At 39.9% G+C, this 18,038-nt stretch overlaps 1 protein-coding gene across 1 annotated transcript in view; it reads right to left on the bottom strand.

The window, feature by feature from the left end:
* slc1a4 (solute carrier family 1 member 4) overlaps positions 1-6,190 on the bottom strand; it is a 42,057-nt gene extending 35,867 nt beyond the window's left edge. The window contains exon 1 of the mRNA XM_028603605.1: positions 5,546-6,190. Coding sequence (XP_028459406.1) covers positions 5,546-6,057 — 512 coding nt within the window. The 5' untranslated portion in view covers positions 6,058-6,190. The remainder of the gene's footprint in view (positions 1-5,545) is intronic.
* Positions 6,191-18,038: the final 11,848 nt, after the last annotated feature.

Here is an 18,038-nt window from a genome sequence, read left to right as displayed (position 1 = left end):
TTGTTAAGATACTTCAGTTTGGACCAAAGTGGTGGACCTAAACAAATAGCAGTGACAACCTGAAAGAAAAAATACATCTGGATATTGTTGACACAAATGGAACCCCATATTCATGAAGGCTGGACTACTTTTTTTTTTATATATATAAAAATACAATTATTTTTAAGCATTTTGAAGTTTATCATTTCTAAATCTATGACAACTTTTCCCTTGAAAGTCTTTCTGCACAGGGACCATGCTGAGTTTATTTTCACTACTGTTAAATAAGCATACAGGGATTACTGGGAGCCTGCATACGTGTGTTTGTTGTAACTTTGTCCTCAGTGGCCAAACTGTATTGTGCAAAGAAATACAGACTTTGCTCCCATCCATTCCCATGGCCAGACCATAGCCAAGCAATTCAGTTCATAACCTCATGATCCCAGTCAACTGTGCTTCAGTCCAAGCCAAATGCTGCTTCAGCTGTTAAAATATGTCAGCTCCACCAGGCACAATGGCAGGTAGCCATCATATCATCACTTAGTCATTTCTTTGTGTCCTAATGCTGCTAGGAAATGTAATTGTTAGGGTGTATTCTTGCACCCACACAAGGTTTCATACTCTTTTTCTTTCCATAAAGGCGGTTAGGTTTCCTGCTGTCACCTGAGCGAGGCAAGATCTAGATTTACCCTGGGAACCCAGAGCTGAGAGCTGGCATGCTTTTCCCACAGAGCCAACCCACCCCCACCCCGGAGACCCACTGCCTCTTCTCTGTGGACTGAGTTTAAAGCTGTTACATAACAACTTGATTTCCTAATTAATTGAAGCCAAACGTCATTCACACACTTTTTAATTCAAGGCAGCAGAAGCGGGTTATTTAGCTAATGTGGTCAGGACTGTATCTGACATTCTGGTGGATCTTTACATTCTGAGTCAACACTAATTAAAAACAGTTTACAGGTTTTCTCTGATGTTTTTAAAAGTTCAGATTTACAACAACATTCACAATTCCATACGAAATACAAAGTAAATACAAGAAATAAAAGGAAGAAAACCTACAAGTCCTTTAAACCATACGACCATATAGGTGGCTTGTTTCTATACCCTCTAAAGTAATCTAAATCCTTTGCGTTCCACTTCCGGGATTGCTCCGGTGCTGCAGGAAATTCCGCCGGATGCATGTATTTTCTGTTTCCTCCCACTTTCTTTGTCTTGGAATTTTAAATTCGGTGGATTTCTGAGGACTATTGTTAACTGCTCCTCAGATCTCTGCACGGTAAATCCAGACAGCTAGCTAGACTATCTGTCCAAGTTTTCTCTAGCACAACTATTTTGCAGTGGCTCTACCCCATACCCTGACAGGAATATGACCCACAGGAGCGTTTTCAGTCCTCATACCTAAACGTAAGAGTCACAGCTTTTAACACCTCGTTAATGTTGTGAAACGGTTACAGTTTGGTTAGTTTTAGGTAACAAAACTCCTTAGTGAAGTTTAGAAAAAGATGGTGGCTTGGGTTAAAAAAATAGTATTCATTGTGATTTGTTTTGTTTTTAAAATGTATTCTTTTATCAAGAATTTAGTTTATACAGTACCGCTGACTGCTACATCATATCCGTGCAGCAAAACAGACCGAAAGCAGAAAATGCAGAAAATACATGTTATGTACTTCTTTACAAATTATGTACAGTATGTATGATGTATGTATGTCTTGTTTGAATTTATTCAAGAGTGTGGATCTTTTATTTCAGAGTTTGAATAAGTAAAAATTAGGGCTGGGCAAGTTAACGCGTTAACTCATTAATTAATTAACGCCGACGATTATTTTATCACGCATTAATGCCGTTTTTATTATTACTTTTATTATTGTAAAAGTCTGTTGATCATTTTTTTTTTTTTTTTTGTAAAAGTCTGTGCTGACTGCTGCCGCGCTTACAGGAACCGGAAAAGAAAAGAACTGGTGGATAAACAAACCAACAAACATGGAGAAGGGTACAGAACTTTTGCATGGCCATTTTCATTTTAAAGTTCTTCCAGACGGTGCAATCGACACAACCAAAGTTATTTGTAACCACTGCAAGGTTGAATTTTCTAATCACATACTTACAGTCTGAAATATCACCTAAATGCAATATACACCGCCAATCATTCAACAAAACAAACAGTGGCGCGAGGCGTGGGAGAAGTATAGATAAACAAAAGCAAGAGAAGCTAACAAATGCCATAGCGAAGTGGATAGCTACAATGCAGGCCCATTAGTGTTGGTACTGAACATAGACTGGTTATGCTACTCCCTGATAAAAAAAATCTGTTATCTCAGAAATTGCCTGTTTTAATGTTATGATTGTGGCTCAGGATTTTGTGGGCAGTTTTATTTTATATATAACAAACAGGATAACATTAATGCCCTGGCAGTGGCAATAAGCTTTAATTTCATATTTGCTTTGATTACATTGTTTAAGTTGAGATTTACACTAAATATTTTATTTAACTGCTACTGTATAAACAAAATGCTGACGTTAAGTGTTTGCAGAACAAATGTTATGGCACTTTCGTTCATATGGCAGAACATTTAAAATAAAATTGCACTATACACTACTTTTGAATTCATTATTGGATTTTGCGTATAACAATGCAAAAGGGAAATCATGCGATTACTCACGATTAAAACTTTTAATCGTTGCCCAGCCCAAGTAAAAATACATGTTCAGTTCATCAACAGGTTTAAGAGAATGGCTTGGAATAATGTTTAGAGACCATCCTGTAAAACCTGCCCCACTAGATTTTTGGAGGATTTTTTCCACTTCACATATAAATTTAAAGGTCCTATATGTAATATATTTACTGTATTAAATCAAAAAATGACCACAATGTGTCATCAGATATTAAGGAAACATGCTAAGTTGAAATACTATCTTTTCTGACAACAATGCTACACTTTTTGTTACACGCAAAATAAATTGAGACACAGCCAGTGAAGTGATTCCGAATGGTCCTAGCTAACGCTGCCATGCTAACATGATAATGGCTAACGCTACCGGAGGACCAGGCAAGCGGGCCATGGCTGTTTACAACCACCTTGTCAGACCTATGACAGAAACCGCAAGTTTGACTTCCTCATTAGGAAACATGCAATTTAACTTTGGCAAAACAACCGTGTAGCCTGTTTAGCGGCTGTAGCCGACCAACTGTGAGTAATTTTAATCCAAGAAAGTGTGTCGGTCAGTCGGGTGGAGAGGATGGCAAGCTAGTGGTGTTTTTAGCGGTTCTTGCCGTCATTTTAAGCCAAGAAAGTGTGTCTGTCAGTCAGGTACTTTTATGACTGTCAACATAGCCAGCATCTAACGTTAGCTACTCCGCTGTGCTGTGAAGTAATGTCTGTCTATGTGAGACAAGCATCTAGCAACATTGTTGTGGATGCTGCGTTCTCAACCTGGCAACCTCTGTGAACTTGGAGTCTGGGGAGGAGGGGGCTGGGGAAGACGACTCTCTCCAGTATTTTGAATTTGGACTGCAGTAACTATATTTATTTTTTTGGCTTTTGATGGCCTTTAATCAACAGGATAGCTTGAAGACAGGAAAGTGGAGAGAGAGTGGGGACGCAAAGGTTGTATTCGAACCCGGGCCGCTGCCAAAGCCTCAGCCTACATGGGGCGCACACTCTACTGGGTGAGCTAGAGGTCGTCCCAGCAGTAACTATTTTAAACGCTAGCTGTCAGTATTACATATTGCACCTTTAAAGGGAGATTCTAAGACCTGTTTGTCAATGTAATGAAAGTGTGTGGACAGAGAAATCATATAAATCCCTCACAGAGAAAAGGAGCAACTGATTAGGACAATAATTAGACTTGAACATCATGTCCAGGAAGCTATACAATCCACGGTTTTGCCAAACTTTCATGCCCTGACTGGTATACATCTCTGGGGAAACAATGAGTACTTGTAACATCTGTGGATGAAAATAATCCAATTTAATTGTCAGCTTTAGTCCAAATGTATCAGCAAGAAGAATAAGAGTTCAGAATTATCTTTACAATCCTGTACTGGTTTAATCCTTCCTGAAATGTTTTGAGCAACTAGTGCAAATAGAAAACTTGACTCAACAGAGTAAAAGACTGAGAAAAACAGCAGCCTGTCTATCTGCTATTGTGATAAGGGAGAAATGCTGACAGCAGCGGACAGTGTTTAGTTTGTACTACACAGTGCTGTCGGGGTCCCTCCACCTCTTTTCCCTTACTCAAAATACACTCCACTCTTCCAACAGCTGTCAGCTTTCCCTGACACTGTGGGAACGTATTATTAGGACTCCTCCTGAGTGAGTTTCTAAATAGACTGTTCCCAGTAGCTGATATTTCCTGGACATTAAAACTTGGTTGTGTATGTAATAATGGCATCAACAAAATGGCATTTAATAGGGATGATAGACCAATGGGGAGCTCAAGTTACTGGCTGTTTGTCTTATTTCTTTATGGAAATTATTGGCACACTGTTGTATGCACTCAAGTTGATGCTGTGATCCAGGGCTATCTTTTTTAGCATGCAGAATTTCAATCTCTTTGTTTGAATTATCTGATATTGATTATTAAAATCCCAAAATCGATCTTATAATGTTTCTATGCCTTTTCAAAAATTACTTTAAAGAAACTTTTTTGGGGGTCAAATCTTAATGTAATCATTAACCTGGTGCAATTTTAAAAATATTTGAGGGTTGCATAAATTCTCTGAGAATTTCTTTTATATCCACGCAAAACTGGTATTGTAACTTTCTCTAACCTAATTGATATCATATATATATATATTGATATTGAATCTGAAATGTCATCAAATCAGGACCTTGTGAATCAGAATAGAATCATTGGCGATACTCAGCCCTACTTTGAATAGCAAATCAAGGCTGTTTTACGTAGTTAACATCCATGGTAATGATAATCCTCTACACACATTGATGCACTGACAGGAACTAGACCACAGAGCTGAAAATCTGACCTAACTGAACAAACGTCAATCACAGCAGGTTACACTGACCTCCTCTGTAATGTCATTCATTAACCATACGGTAAAGTCACACTGAATAAGTTGGATGTTTTAAATTGTGCGCCACTGCATGTATGCTCCCACCAGTCCGTGTCTTTCTGAGCGTGTGTGCGCCTGGGATGGCTCCAACGCTCCGAGTTGCTCATGTTCAGCGGTGGAATGTAACTAAGTAAATTTACTCAAGTACTTTACTTAAATATAATCTGAGGTGCTTGTACTTAACTAGAGTCTTTTCTTTTCATGCATCTTTCTACTTTCACTACATTTCAGTTCACTTACATACTTTTACTTAAGTAACATTTTTAATGCAGGACTTTTACTGTAACCTAGTATTTTTACAGTGTGGTAGCCTATTAGTAGCCTACTTTTACTGAAGTAAAGGATCTGAAAACTCCTTCCACCATGCACTTGTTCCCAACAATTCCCCTGCTGCAATATCACATCAAATCTGCTTCATATTCAACAGTTCCCTTTATGAGTGTTTTGAAGTTTCACACTGTTTAAGTGATGACAGTGTTGCCACAGAAACGTTACCTGGCCAGGTCTAAGAAGGAGTCTGCGGTCTCCTTGTTGCTGCTGACGCTCTCCAGCCCCAGGCTGTTGGTGTTCAGGGCTCCGGCGCCCACGCCGGGTTTGATAATGAAGGCCAGGGACACCCCGATCCCCGAGGCGATCAGCGTGGTCACCAGGAAGTAGGCGACCGCGATGCCCCCCAGCTTGCCCAGGGAGCGAGTGTCCAGGCTGGCGGCGCCGGAGACGAGGCTGCACACGACCAGGGGCAAGATGATCATCTTCAGCATCCGGAGGAGCATCTCTCCGGGGAAGGCGAAGTAGGTCATCTGCGCCTTGGTCAGGTCCATTTTTCGGACCATCATCCCGAGCCCGATTCCCACCAGCACCCCCGACACCGTCATGATCACCAGCAGGTTCTTTCCCAGGAACTCCATCAGCTTCTCTCTGAAGCTCTTCCGCGCGCTTTTCTCCAGGATCCGATCGGTGGACGCCGAGCTGGGCATGTGCCCGTTGATCTCGCTCTTTTTCTCCATCTTTTTCCTCCTCAGAGCGGCGTGGGAAGCTGAGTCCGGTCCAGGCAGCGTTGGTTGGATGCACACACACACGCACACACGTTGTGCGCACGCACTCAGCTGTGTGAAGAGCTGGTCTGGTGTTTGTGTGAAGGCTGAGCGCAGAGTGGAGAGAGAGCCAATGGAGAATGAGCGACGACACAAAAAGCCATTGGAACATGCGCACAGAAGCCGGTACTTTATAGCAAGAGCAAATGATGCAAGAGCAGGAGAGATTGCCAGCCAAGCGCTCTGGCAATGTGGCCCACTTTCCTTCCCTGTGTAATGAATAAATGGGATGATAAAATCTGCAGGAGAAGACTTCTCAAACATAGCTAACTGCACTTTTTCTGTTTCTTCTTCTGACCTTTCTCTCCTTTTCTCTGTCCTTTATAGGATATCAACTAAAAATATCTCATATATAATTTATTATCTCATTTACCAAAAGCATCAAATCGATGGATAGTTATCCTCAGTGTAATGCTTTCACAAACCTGTCAGCAGGGGCGTAGCACAAAATTCTGGGCCATGTAGAAAGGCATTGTCAATGGGCCTCTCCCCGCAACCACAGCTATTCATTCTAGCATCTTCGACACCATTTCATGCAGCTGGACAGCTGCAGTCATGTCAGTACTTATCTTTAGATAATAATGAAATCAGACTGCAAGGAAGAAACACTGATAAGCTGCATGTGTAAGAAACTTACACAGATTTGATTCATTGATCAAAGATGCAAGTGCACTGAAAAAAGTCTAACATTGCTGTTGTCCGTTTAATGTGTATTTTCTCGTTGAAATAGCTTACAATTATTAGTTTTTTTTATTTATTATTAGTTTATGGTTGAATACATTTTTTTATATGGATACAATATAAATTGGCAGCGGGACATTAAACTGAATTTATTTATTTGATCAGAGCATATTATTAGATTAAGCATGATTTGAAAATACGCATTGTTGAGTTTGAGATCCCGCTCTCTGACCTGTTTACATCTAAATAAAGGATTTAAAAAAAAACGTCCATCACAGAATAATCTGTTGGGCTATATACTGTCTATAGATGGGCTGCGGCCTTGACGGTACGCTCCAACAGACCCCTCCAGTCAGGCTGTGACACAGAAGAACAACATGCAACATTTTTTACCTTACCACTATGGTAAGGTAAAAACAATAAACTTTGTCTACCGTTTTTCATTTTTTTCCAAGTATCCCTGACTGGCCTTGACTCTGACCATAATTTCAGCACTCACGCTTGATAGCATGTAAATTATAAGATAGCACTAACGTTAGCATTCTTTATTCAAATTATAACGTTAAAGTTAGGTTACGTTAGCCGCCCTCTGGTTGTGAGTGAGTAATGTTATCACAGTTCACTAGCTAACTAATAAATGCAAACTATAATTTCTAAATGCATTTTGTGGGTGCACTGATGTTAGCTAAAGTTACCACGTGTATGTTAGTTAACGTTACAGCTAAAGTTATGTTCGTGAATTAAAATGCATTTGCTCTGCTGAGTGTTTTTAATAGTTAATAGTGGCGCGAAGAGCCTAGAAAACGTTTATTTGCCGACATTACTGTCTTTAAGAGCTCTGCAGGCTCTGTTTTAAAGCTAGTGAAGATATCAGTATCATGGCATCAATTAGTACCAACCATGACATGCTAGCTTGTCAGGAAGGGGGGTAAATAACGCTCCAAAGTTAGGCTTTTTTTGTTTGTTGTGTTTTTGACACTTGACATGTGGTAGTTAATCCCTAGGTTCAAGCTGCAAACTTGAGTGATGGTTACTTCTGCTGTTAATAGCATATGTGATCTTTTATTTACACTCCTAATTATCTTGTGTTCAGTATTTATCAGCCATAATATTACAAGGCCCAGCTAATTCTAGCTGGTAATGTTAGTTTAGTGTTAATGTTAGCTACACTGTTAACAGCATTTACATGTGGTAGAAATGTACCAAAATGCCAGCTTTTCTAAAATCATAAAATAAAGTATGTATCTATTTATGTTAAATGTTGGGTATTCTTAATTTGTGCATGATGTTAGTAGCTAACACACTTTGATGGCTAACAGCTAAAACTCATGTTTTCTCTTTCAACTTCAGGGAAGCAGCCACCAATCAGTTGTGTTCCTGCTGTGCAACTTATTTGGAAGCTCCTGCCAGTGATCATGGCTTGTGGTAAGTTCTATTTACAATAGGGTGACCAGATTTCCGGTAGCTGAAACCGGGACACTTTGCGCGTGACCGTAGTGCTTGTGCACGCGCACACTATTTTTAACATGAACATGTGCCATCCCAGGTCAGACATTGACAAAGACAGTAACTTCATTATTTTGATCATAGGCTCCTCATTCTAAAAAAGATTTTTTTAAGTGTTATTTATTCCAATAACACCAAAAGACTTTAAATTATTTATTGAAAAATTTGAGCATTAAACACTTCATTTCCTGCATTCTGGTGAATTTTTATGCACATATTTCTACCTTTTTCTGAATCAATGTATGCTGCAAATATCTTTATGTAAAGACAAACATAGATTACAATCCAAATATAAAAACATAATGGAATATATTGAAGTAAGGCTCTCAGGCATTCTGTATTGCTTTCAACTATTTATTCTCCTTTGGATGGACTTTTCTAAATATATCTGAGTCAGCACACATGTAGCCTAGGCATCATTTGGCCTACTCCTCCCTCCTGTTTTGCTCTTTTGTTGTTAATGTATTAATAAACCCCTGGAATGTAATATTTCAGGTGTGTTTGAGCAATGTCCAAAACTTTGTGCACATTCAAAATACAGTATCTGTGTTCTCTGTGATTTGGATGTCATGATTTTGAGAAAAATAAAGTTATAATAGGCTATTACAAGAATAAAGTCACTATATTTCAGAAAATAATCTATCGGCTACCGGCACCATTAGTCTGCTGTGCATTACGTGATTGCTCTGCTAATAAGGTAGAATAGACCTTCTACCAGACACAGAGCCCTGGTTGGGTGTCTGAATGAGACAAAGAGTTTAGCTAGGGAAGTGGCTGTACCATAGGGCTGTACACTGCTCTACATTGGAGGTGGAAAACCGAATCTACTGCAGAAATACACAGAGCACAAACGCAACACATCTGCCGCAGCATGTCAACAGCTGAGCATGTCCGTTATAACCTGAAGCTGCGCTGTAAACAGGTCTGTTTCAGAGCTCCGTGTGTCTGAGTCTGATCCATAGACTGTAAACATCACGTCACAGGAACTTCAAACTAAATCATTAGTATTGCGCTCCTTAACTTTGTGTTGATGGCATCAATGTATTAGACTGATTTGGCTATGATTCCTCCGAAAACTTCACCCGGCTTTCACAGCTTTCCTCACGGAGAGACAGTTGCTAGGTGATAGCAACACATACAGCATGGTCGGACCCCGCACGTAGCTGCCCGTTCTATTTGCCTCGGAAAAATAAACTGGACAAATTTACAATCGGGGCTAAACTCAAAACATTCGGGGCTGAAGACACGGCAAAATCGGCTCACGCTGCTCCTGGTGTAAACCGGGACATTTTAGCGTCCTGACAGGCTTTTGTCGGGACTCGGGACATTAACTTCAAAATCGGGACTGTCCCGGTCAAACCGGGACGTCTGGTCACCCTAATTTACAATGTCATGAGGGCATTTGTGATAATTAAGCCATTCTCCTAAGTTGGCTGGGGAAAGTATAGAATCTTCTCTCATCTGGGAAATTGTCTAAATGTAAATTAAAAATTAGGTGTGGTCTGCTCAGTTAACTAAAGGTATCTTTTCTATCTCATGTTTTCTCAGTTATCCGTGCATGTGGAAATGTAAAGACTGTGACAATTCATATTGAAGAAGATCTGAATTTCTGAAACACTATAATCATCGGCATTATGGACGGGGCTGTGCTTACCGCTGTACTTATGAGAATTGCCCATGCACATGCAGGACATGGAGCACTCTACTGACCCATCTAAGCAAATCCCATCCTGCTAAACAACGGAAAGATAGCTTTTCACAATTCTTCAAGTGCCACATTTGTGAAAACAATCTACTTTCTACTGAGACAGACTATTTTCGACACATTGGGAAACATTTGAAAAATCATGAATCGTTATACTCATACAAAATCAATCTATATATGGAGCTTTCAATACTCACAAATGGAGAAAACATACCCTCCCTATTAAGTGTAAAGCTGCGTCACTCATTCCCTCTTATCACGTCTCTGCCTCCCCTCTGTCTCTCTTACTCAGGGCACCATGGCAGATATTGCAACTGTTCGATTGCTGATCATCTTGAATGAAGACAACAGTGTAAGAATGGAGCTACGCAATGGGATTCCCAACTCACTGGAAGAGCTCATTGAAGAGGTCAAGATTGCATGTGGATTAGGAGGACACATAAGGCTGCAGTACAAGGACACTGATTTTGGGAACATATTTGTGAATCTGACCTCTACAACTGTAATTAAGGATCTCTCAGTTATCAAAGTTGTCCAATTAGACCCTGATACCACAACTATTGTCTTGTACCCAGTTGGTGCCACAATGAGTAGCATCCCTTCAGGTGGACAGGACAGTGAAGACTCCTCCTCAGTATCTGCACATACACCATACTTCACTACTACAGCAGTGGCCAAAAGTATTCCCAATCCCACTCTTCTCCTATGACACAGAATGTCAACTACAGAGGGGGAATGAGGAGTACACAAGAAGCAAATCTAGGCTGACACCCTGCTTAAAAATGCTATCAGACATACTGGAGAAACTGGCTGAAAAAGTCTACACACACAAAGCATACCCTACAGGTGCTGACTTCAGCGATGTTGCTGAGGCACTGACAAGGAAGAACCCCTGCCTGAGAGAACCAGGGTCTTTCAATGAGAGCAATGGATGGAAACAAAGGCTAAAGGTAAAAATGGCCAACTACCGGACTCTACTTAGGGCACATGGAACATCTGCAGAGCTCACTGTGAATTCTTTGAAATCCAAGTCTCCAGAGGAGGCCTACCCAGCAAAGAATTTGAAGAGACCTAGAAGAGCTGAGGTCAACCATTTTCCACCCTTGCCAAGTGGTGAGACTCCAGAAAGCCTGGAACAAGAGAAGATTTCCCTGCTGGCAAAATTACAGCAAAGAAACAAACAGACAAGCAATAAAAGAAAAGATGGCAAAGACATTTGGATATCGGAGACAAGAAATTGTGCATAAGACATCTTCAAGAGATGGCCTGCACTTTTTCAGATGGAAGAGGTAGTTTTTAGATGCAAAGCACCTTAGATGCATTAGTCACCCATTCATTTACTCACTTAATTGTTGGCTTGTAGTGGAGTATCAGGCATGGCACTTTGTCTAAGACCAGTTCAGTCCATGTGAGCAAATGTCTTATAGCTTACAGTTGAACATTTTTAGACCTAACTGTTGATTCAATTATGAGTTGTTGTTTTTGTTATGTGATAATTTGGTTAGGCTGTGCTGGTGATTCCGTTTTGTGTTCACCATCTTAAAAACTTCTTAACTTCTTTCTGTATGCTCTACTTTTTAGATCAATGCCGAGTTCATGCGAATCACAACAGTTCCCTTGGAGACAAAGTTCTTGCCGCCGTTGGACAAGCACTCCACCAAACTGCTGGAGGTCATCAGGAGCAAGGGAGGAGTTGTGAAAGAGAAGACCACCAGGACCTTGCAGGTTTTAGATGAGGTATCTATGAATAAGTTGTGTATCAGTGGGATCCATGGCTGAATAGTTGTTGTTTTTTTTGTAAATGTTTAATTTTAATTAATAGTAACTGTTCTTACTCAGACTGTGGACATCACCATCAGAAAAGAATGCATCCTCAAATCTCTGATGATCTACCTGGGCGAACCTGTTGAGCACCTTATCAAAGAATACCAGGTAAGGGCATCTCTCTCACTTGCTCACACAGTTAACACCTACAGACTAACATGGTAATAGTCTAGGTATTTCTAGCCATATGTAATAAATAGGGGTGTGACAAGAAACTCAGCTCACAAGACAAGATTTTAACACTATTTATAAGAAATCTTTGATGCTGAATTATGACTGAATTTTGAGCAGTAAACACTTTATCTCCTGCATTCTGGTGAATTTTTCTGCACCAATGTATGGTGGAAATGTCTTTATTTATGTAATTCAAAACCTTACACTATAACAGAATATAATGCAGTAATGCTCTCAGGCTGGCTACACACTGCCTGCGTGGCATGAGCGTTATATCAAAGCGTTCATATCAAAACCTAGAGACTTTCAAACATCAACATGTCATTTATTAATATATATTTGTGTCAAAATGACATAAACATCTTTTCCAATTCTATTTTGCCTGGAAACACTTCCAACACGCTTGCGTGTCGCGTGAAAAATAGGCGTTGATTCTATTTCTAGCATGCACGTGTTTTTGCCTGAGATGTGCGTGTCATGCAGGTGAGCCAAAATATAAATGGACACGCCACGCTCACACCACGCAGCGAGTGTGAACGAGGCCTCGGCATTCTGTGTTGCTTTCAAATATCTCAGGTTTCTCCTGTAGATCAACTTTTGTCAATTAACTCCTGCCGGGTCATGCAGGCATGATTTAGTCTTGCCTCTTCTTTGTTTCTTTGGGGAAGTAACTCTTTAAATGTGATTGTGGCACCTTTTCACCTCAATGATAAATTAATCAATTTTAATACAGTTATAAACTCCTGAACTTTAATAGCTCCTCTATTTCAGCAGGTTTTCTGCTCATGTTCAAAACTTTCTGCACATTCTGAATCTCTCCCACATATCTGTGTTCTCTGACATGTCCAGGAAATGAGATGCTAATCTCATTGCTAATGAGACAATCAAGTTCAAGAATGGCTGGTTTGAACTCAAAAAAATCTTCAGACAAAAAATAAATCCTCTGCTTATTAGGGCCCGAGCACAAAGTGCGAAGGAACCTATTGTTTTTGGTCAGATTATTATTTTTCAGAGTCCTTCGTTTTTGAGGGCTTTAGAATGCGACATGTCACAACCGGTGAAAATTGCAAAGTTCTGTAGTAATTGGGCTCAGGCATTACCATAGCGCCCCCTAACGTGCGCCTTAATTCCGACAAAAGTAATAAGTTAATATAACAAATTTTGAGGGAACATAGGTCTCATCTTGAAGTCCATGGTGCTATCTTTAGAAAAAATTTAAAAATTCTAAAATTTTCGAAATCTTGGTTTTCGGGAAAAAATCTTAATTTTACGAACACTTGTTTGAGGACTTTAGGATGCACAAAAACTCTCAAACTTTTCCAGCCATCTGCAGAATATTAAACTCTTTCATCTGAATTCCCATTTAGGCTTGGGAGTGGTATGGTTGCTCTATAGCGCCCCCTAATTGGTTTTAGCCCTTGGTCACATTTTTGACGGCCTATATATATACGAAAACTCACAAAAATTGGCGCCCTGGGAGCTTTGCGAAAAAAGAATTTTGATAGCTAATTCAATGTAGTCTAGAAATCTAGACGCACCCTAGTGGCAGCAAATTTGTTTTTTTGGAAAACTCACCATAATTTAAACACGTCATTGATTCACTCTGCGAATGCACGTTATCAGTTATACTGTGTGAGAAAATTGTGTCACGTGTGAAAAAATGTGAATTGCGTGAATCTCATGAGACAGCTTTTAACCTGACGAGAAATCTCATCACTTTTAATCTAGTCACACCCCTTGAGATAAACATTTGTTTGATTTGCACTTATGCGAGTTTTGAAAGTTTAGAGTGTATAAGAGCTTGGCACATTATGATCTAACATGAAATCTGGAGATTTCGGAAACTATAACGTATTTCTTTTTTTTTTCTTTATTATGCAGGAAAATGAAGCTGAAGAACTGGAGGAGAAAACCATGGCGATCATTATCACTGGGAAAGAGGATCCTCTCCATCCACCCAAAGACATTACATTTTTCATCGAAGGAACAGAGGTCCTGAACGAGTTGCCCTCGGTTGCCACAGCTTTTGCCATGGTCTTTGGGCTCATATACACACTCAACCTAAAATATCCGAAAAGGCTGCAGTTCACCTTTGAATTTGTGCAAATGGTCCTGATGGAGCTTGATGGAAAAAAGATGACCCCAAAAGTCAATAGACTGAGCACCCAGCTGTACAGCACAGAGTAGGCAGAGCTGAATTGCACAGACTTGCTTGATTTTATTTTCCATTTGTGGTTCAATTTTATATTCTACAGCCAAGACTTTGGATCCTTTTTATATGAGGTTGCACTTACAAGGCTGCATTTTCACTGCAGCATTTACAAATGTGTCTACCCAAGTTCGATGGCTACCTGCCTCAAAGGCCAAAGTAGGCTGAGTGTTCTCAAATGTGTAGAAGTGACTTTCAAGACTTTGGATCCTTTTGTAAGAGGTTGAACTTACATGGCTGCATTTTCACTGCACATTTACAAATGTGGCTGCCCATGTTTGGAGACTACCAGCCTCAAAGGCTGAAGTAGGCTGAGCGTTCTGGACAACTGGAGAGACTAATTGCAGCGTATGCACAGATTTGTACGAAAGAGTTTAGATTTTCAGACCAATGGAGAGGGCCAGGAGCTTGAGAACTGGAGAGATTCACACAAGTCATCTTAAAACCCTTGAAGAAAATAATTTGGATAATGTTTCCTGTCCCTATTTCAATGTTTCTAACTGGTGATTCCATCAAGTGACTGATACTTAAAGTCACCAACTTTGTGGGCTCAGAGTTTTGTTTGAGCTATTATTGTAGAGCTTACAGCTCTTAATCAGAAACTCTGTCAGTGTCTTAGGAGTTCCACTGTTCACTGTCTGAGGAGCAGTTCCAGGATTTGTCTCTGGTGTTCAGCTGAAAGAGACTGTTCATCATATACATTTGTCACATTTGTCACTGTCATAATATCATTTAATTGTATTTTAGGATGTTTTAGGGTGAAATGTGTTCTGTCAGGAAAAACCTTCCTAATTCAATATTACTACAAATGTGATGTCATCAAGTGACGATTTGAATTATGTAACAAATTTGTGGGCTCAAAGTATTTTTGTGTAAGCCATTACATCAAATGATAAAGATCAACTAAACACAAATATATGTCCCGGTAAATTTGCCATGGGTACAGCTCCATGATTTGTCTTCTGATGACATAGTCTCGTTTCTGGTGTTCAGCTGAAGCAGACTGTTTATCTTCATACATTTGAAACAGATGTTCAATGTTATCCATTTATTGAACAATAAATATAAATGTCTTCTAAAGGAAAGGGTTCTGAGTAGTCATTGATCAAAATGTATTAAAATGAATTTTTTTTAATTTGATTTACTATACATTTCAATTAAGGACAAAGTTATTTTTTGATTTGAGACAACCTAAAATAATTAATTTACTCGGATCTATAAATAATTGGTTGGTTAAAATAATTAGTTTATTCCAACCTAAAAATAATTAGTCTGATTCAACCTTTAAAAAATGGTTGCATGGTGTTAAACTTTTTAGGTTAAACTAAATTAAATTATTTAATTCAATCAAAGTCAATGTTAAATATTTTGTGTGATTGATTACTGTTAAAGTTGATCCAAGGTTGTTGTTTTTTCAGTGTGTGAGATGAGATTTGGCCATCAAACAAGCAAGCTGTCAGGTCTACAGGCTGAGAGATGAGTAGCATATAGCTGCAGTACTCTCACTTTCAGGACCACATTTTCATGATCGCAATTCTAGGACCCTAACTGGAGGGCGGGTCTTGCAAAGAAAGCGAGTGGGATTCATAATAACGCGACAGGATTGCATTTCCACCAAAAATGGAAGAGTGTGAGTAACATTACTGATTGTGAATAACGTTATTTTCATTTGTTTAACTCTTACTGTGAAAACAGTTGGTGTCTTGAATTGGACAGTAAAGTAACTTTAGCTGTCTAGCCAAAGTGTGAGTGAGTTAACTAACGAAGTCTTAAAGTTCCTAACGTTACAATCCTCGTTAGCTTATGATAGCTTGCTAACTGTTAGCCTAAAGTATTTGTTTAATAAAACTGTAACGTTTTAGCTATCTTTGGTGAGCCCAACCAGGTGTATTATATTACTTTATGACTATTCATTATAACCAGCACATTACTTCAAAAGATGATAAAAGCCTGTCCTTATGGTCTTCACTGTCTTCAGTGTAAATGAAATATTAATGTTCATTGTATACCTGGGACACTTTATCATCACAGGTATTTTTGACACAATGCCATGAAATCTTTATCAACTATTTACTAATATGTAAATGTTAATACTTCTTAAAACCTTAATTAATGTACCTTAAGTAATGAATGCATTTTTTTAAGTGTTACCAATATTTTTATAACCCATCAGTTATTGTGTTGTCCACTTACTATTTCAGTGAAGTGGAGGAATTCTGCAGACGACTGGAAAAACAAATGAAAAAAGAAGAAAGATCACTCAATTAAAAGGTAGTGCTCTTACCTACTTCATAATGTGGGCTTCAATATTGAAGGGTCATCCATCCATCCATCCATCCATCCATCCATCCATCTTCGTCCGCTTATCCGGTGTCGGGTCGCGGGGGGAGCAGCTCCAGCAGGGGACCCCAAACTTCCCTTTCCCGAGCAACATTAACCAGCTCCGACTGGGGATCGGCGTTCCCAGGCCAGGTTGGAGATATAATCCCTCCACCTAGTCCTGGGTCTTCCCCGAGGCCTCCTCCCAGCTGGACGTGCCTGGAACACCTCCCTAGGGAGGCGCCCAGGGGGCATCCTTACCAGATGCCCGAACCACCTCAACTGGCTCCTTTCGACGCAAAGGAGCAGCGGCTCTACTCCGAGCTCCTCACGGATGACTGAGCTTCTCACCCTATCTCTAAGGGAGACGCCAGCCACCCTCCTGAGGAAACCCATTTCAGCCGCTTGTACCCTGGATCTCGTTCTTTCGGTCATGACCCAGCCTTCATGACCATAGGTGAGGGTAGGAACGAAAACTGACCGGTAGATCGAGAGCTTTGCCTTCTGGCTAAGCTCTCTTTTCGTCACAACGGTGCGATAGATTGAATGCAATACCGCACCCGCTGCGCCGATTCTCCGACCAATCTCCCGCTCCATTGTCCCCTCACTCGCGAACACAACCCCAAGGTACTTGAACTCCTTCACTTGGGGTATTGAAGGGTCAGGACAAGTCAAATGTTAATAAAATTTTATTTCTATTGTTTTCTTGCATCTCTGTCTCTCTCTCTTGCAGGAATCATTGAGGATGTTGAAAGTGTTCGATTATGTGAAGAAATGCCAAAATTTTAATTCAATTCAATTGTATTTATAGTCTTAAATAATAACAAGAGTTATCTCAAGACACTTTACAGATAGAGTAGGTCTAGACCACACTCTATAATTTACAATGACCCAACAATTTCAATAATTCCCCCAAGAGCAAGCATTTAGTGCGACAGTGGCGAGGAAAAATTAAAAACCTTTTGACTTAGTCGCTTGCTTTTTTTTCTTTGTTGGGGGGTGGGTTGTGAAATTTGTTTAGTATGTTGTTTTCAATGTAAAGGTGCAGTAGGTAAGACTTATAAAACTAACTTTCTGTCATATTTGCTGAAACTGACCTTATGTTCGAGTAGAACTACATGAAGCAGGTAATTTAAAAAAATCCAGCTCCTCTGGCACCACCTACAGCCTGTAGTGCAATTTGAAAAAATCCACTGCTCCCTGTTCAGATGCACCAATCAGGGCCAGGGGGGGTGTCTAACTGCTCTCAATCACTTCTCATGCACACGCATTCATTCTCTCTTGTGGGGGGAGGGGCTTAGGAGACTGTTTTGGGCTTTAGAGGAAAGGGGGGAGTGACTGAGAAGTTGTCGATGTTCAAATTTTTTGACTAAGTCCGGGATCTTCGCAATCCTTTAAATACATTTAAAAAGAACAGTATATCTCTATTTTACCTGTTAATATTGCACAACATGCAACTCTTAGCAACCAAGTTGA

The sequence above is a fragment of the Perca flavescens genome, chromosome 17 (genome assembly GCF_004354835.1).
Source record: "Perca flavescens isolate YP-PL-M2 chromosome 17, PFLA_1.0, whole genome shotgun sequence".
Taxonomy (NCBI): Eukaryota; Metazoa; Chordata; class Actinopteri; order Perciformes; family Percidae; genus Perca; species Perca flavescens.
This window is presented reverse-complemented; position numbering and strand designations above follow the sequence as displayed.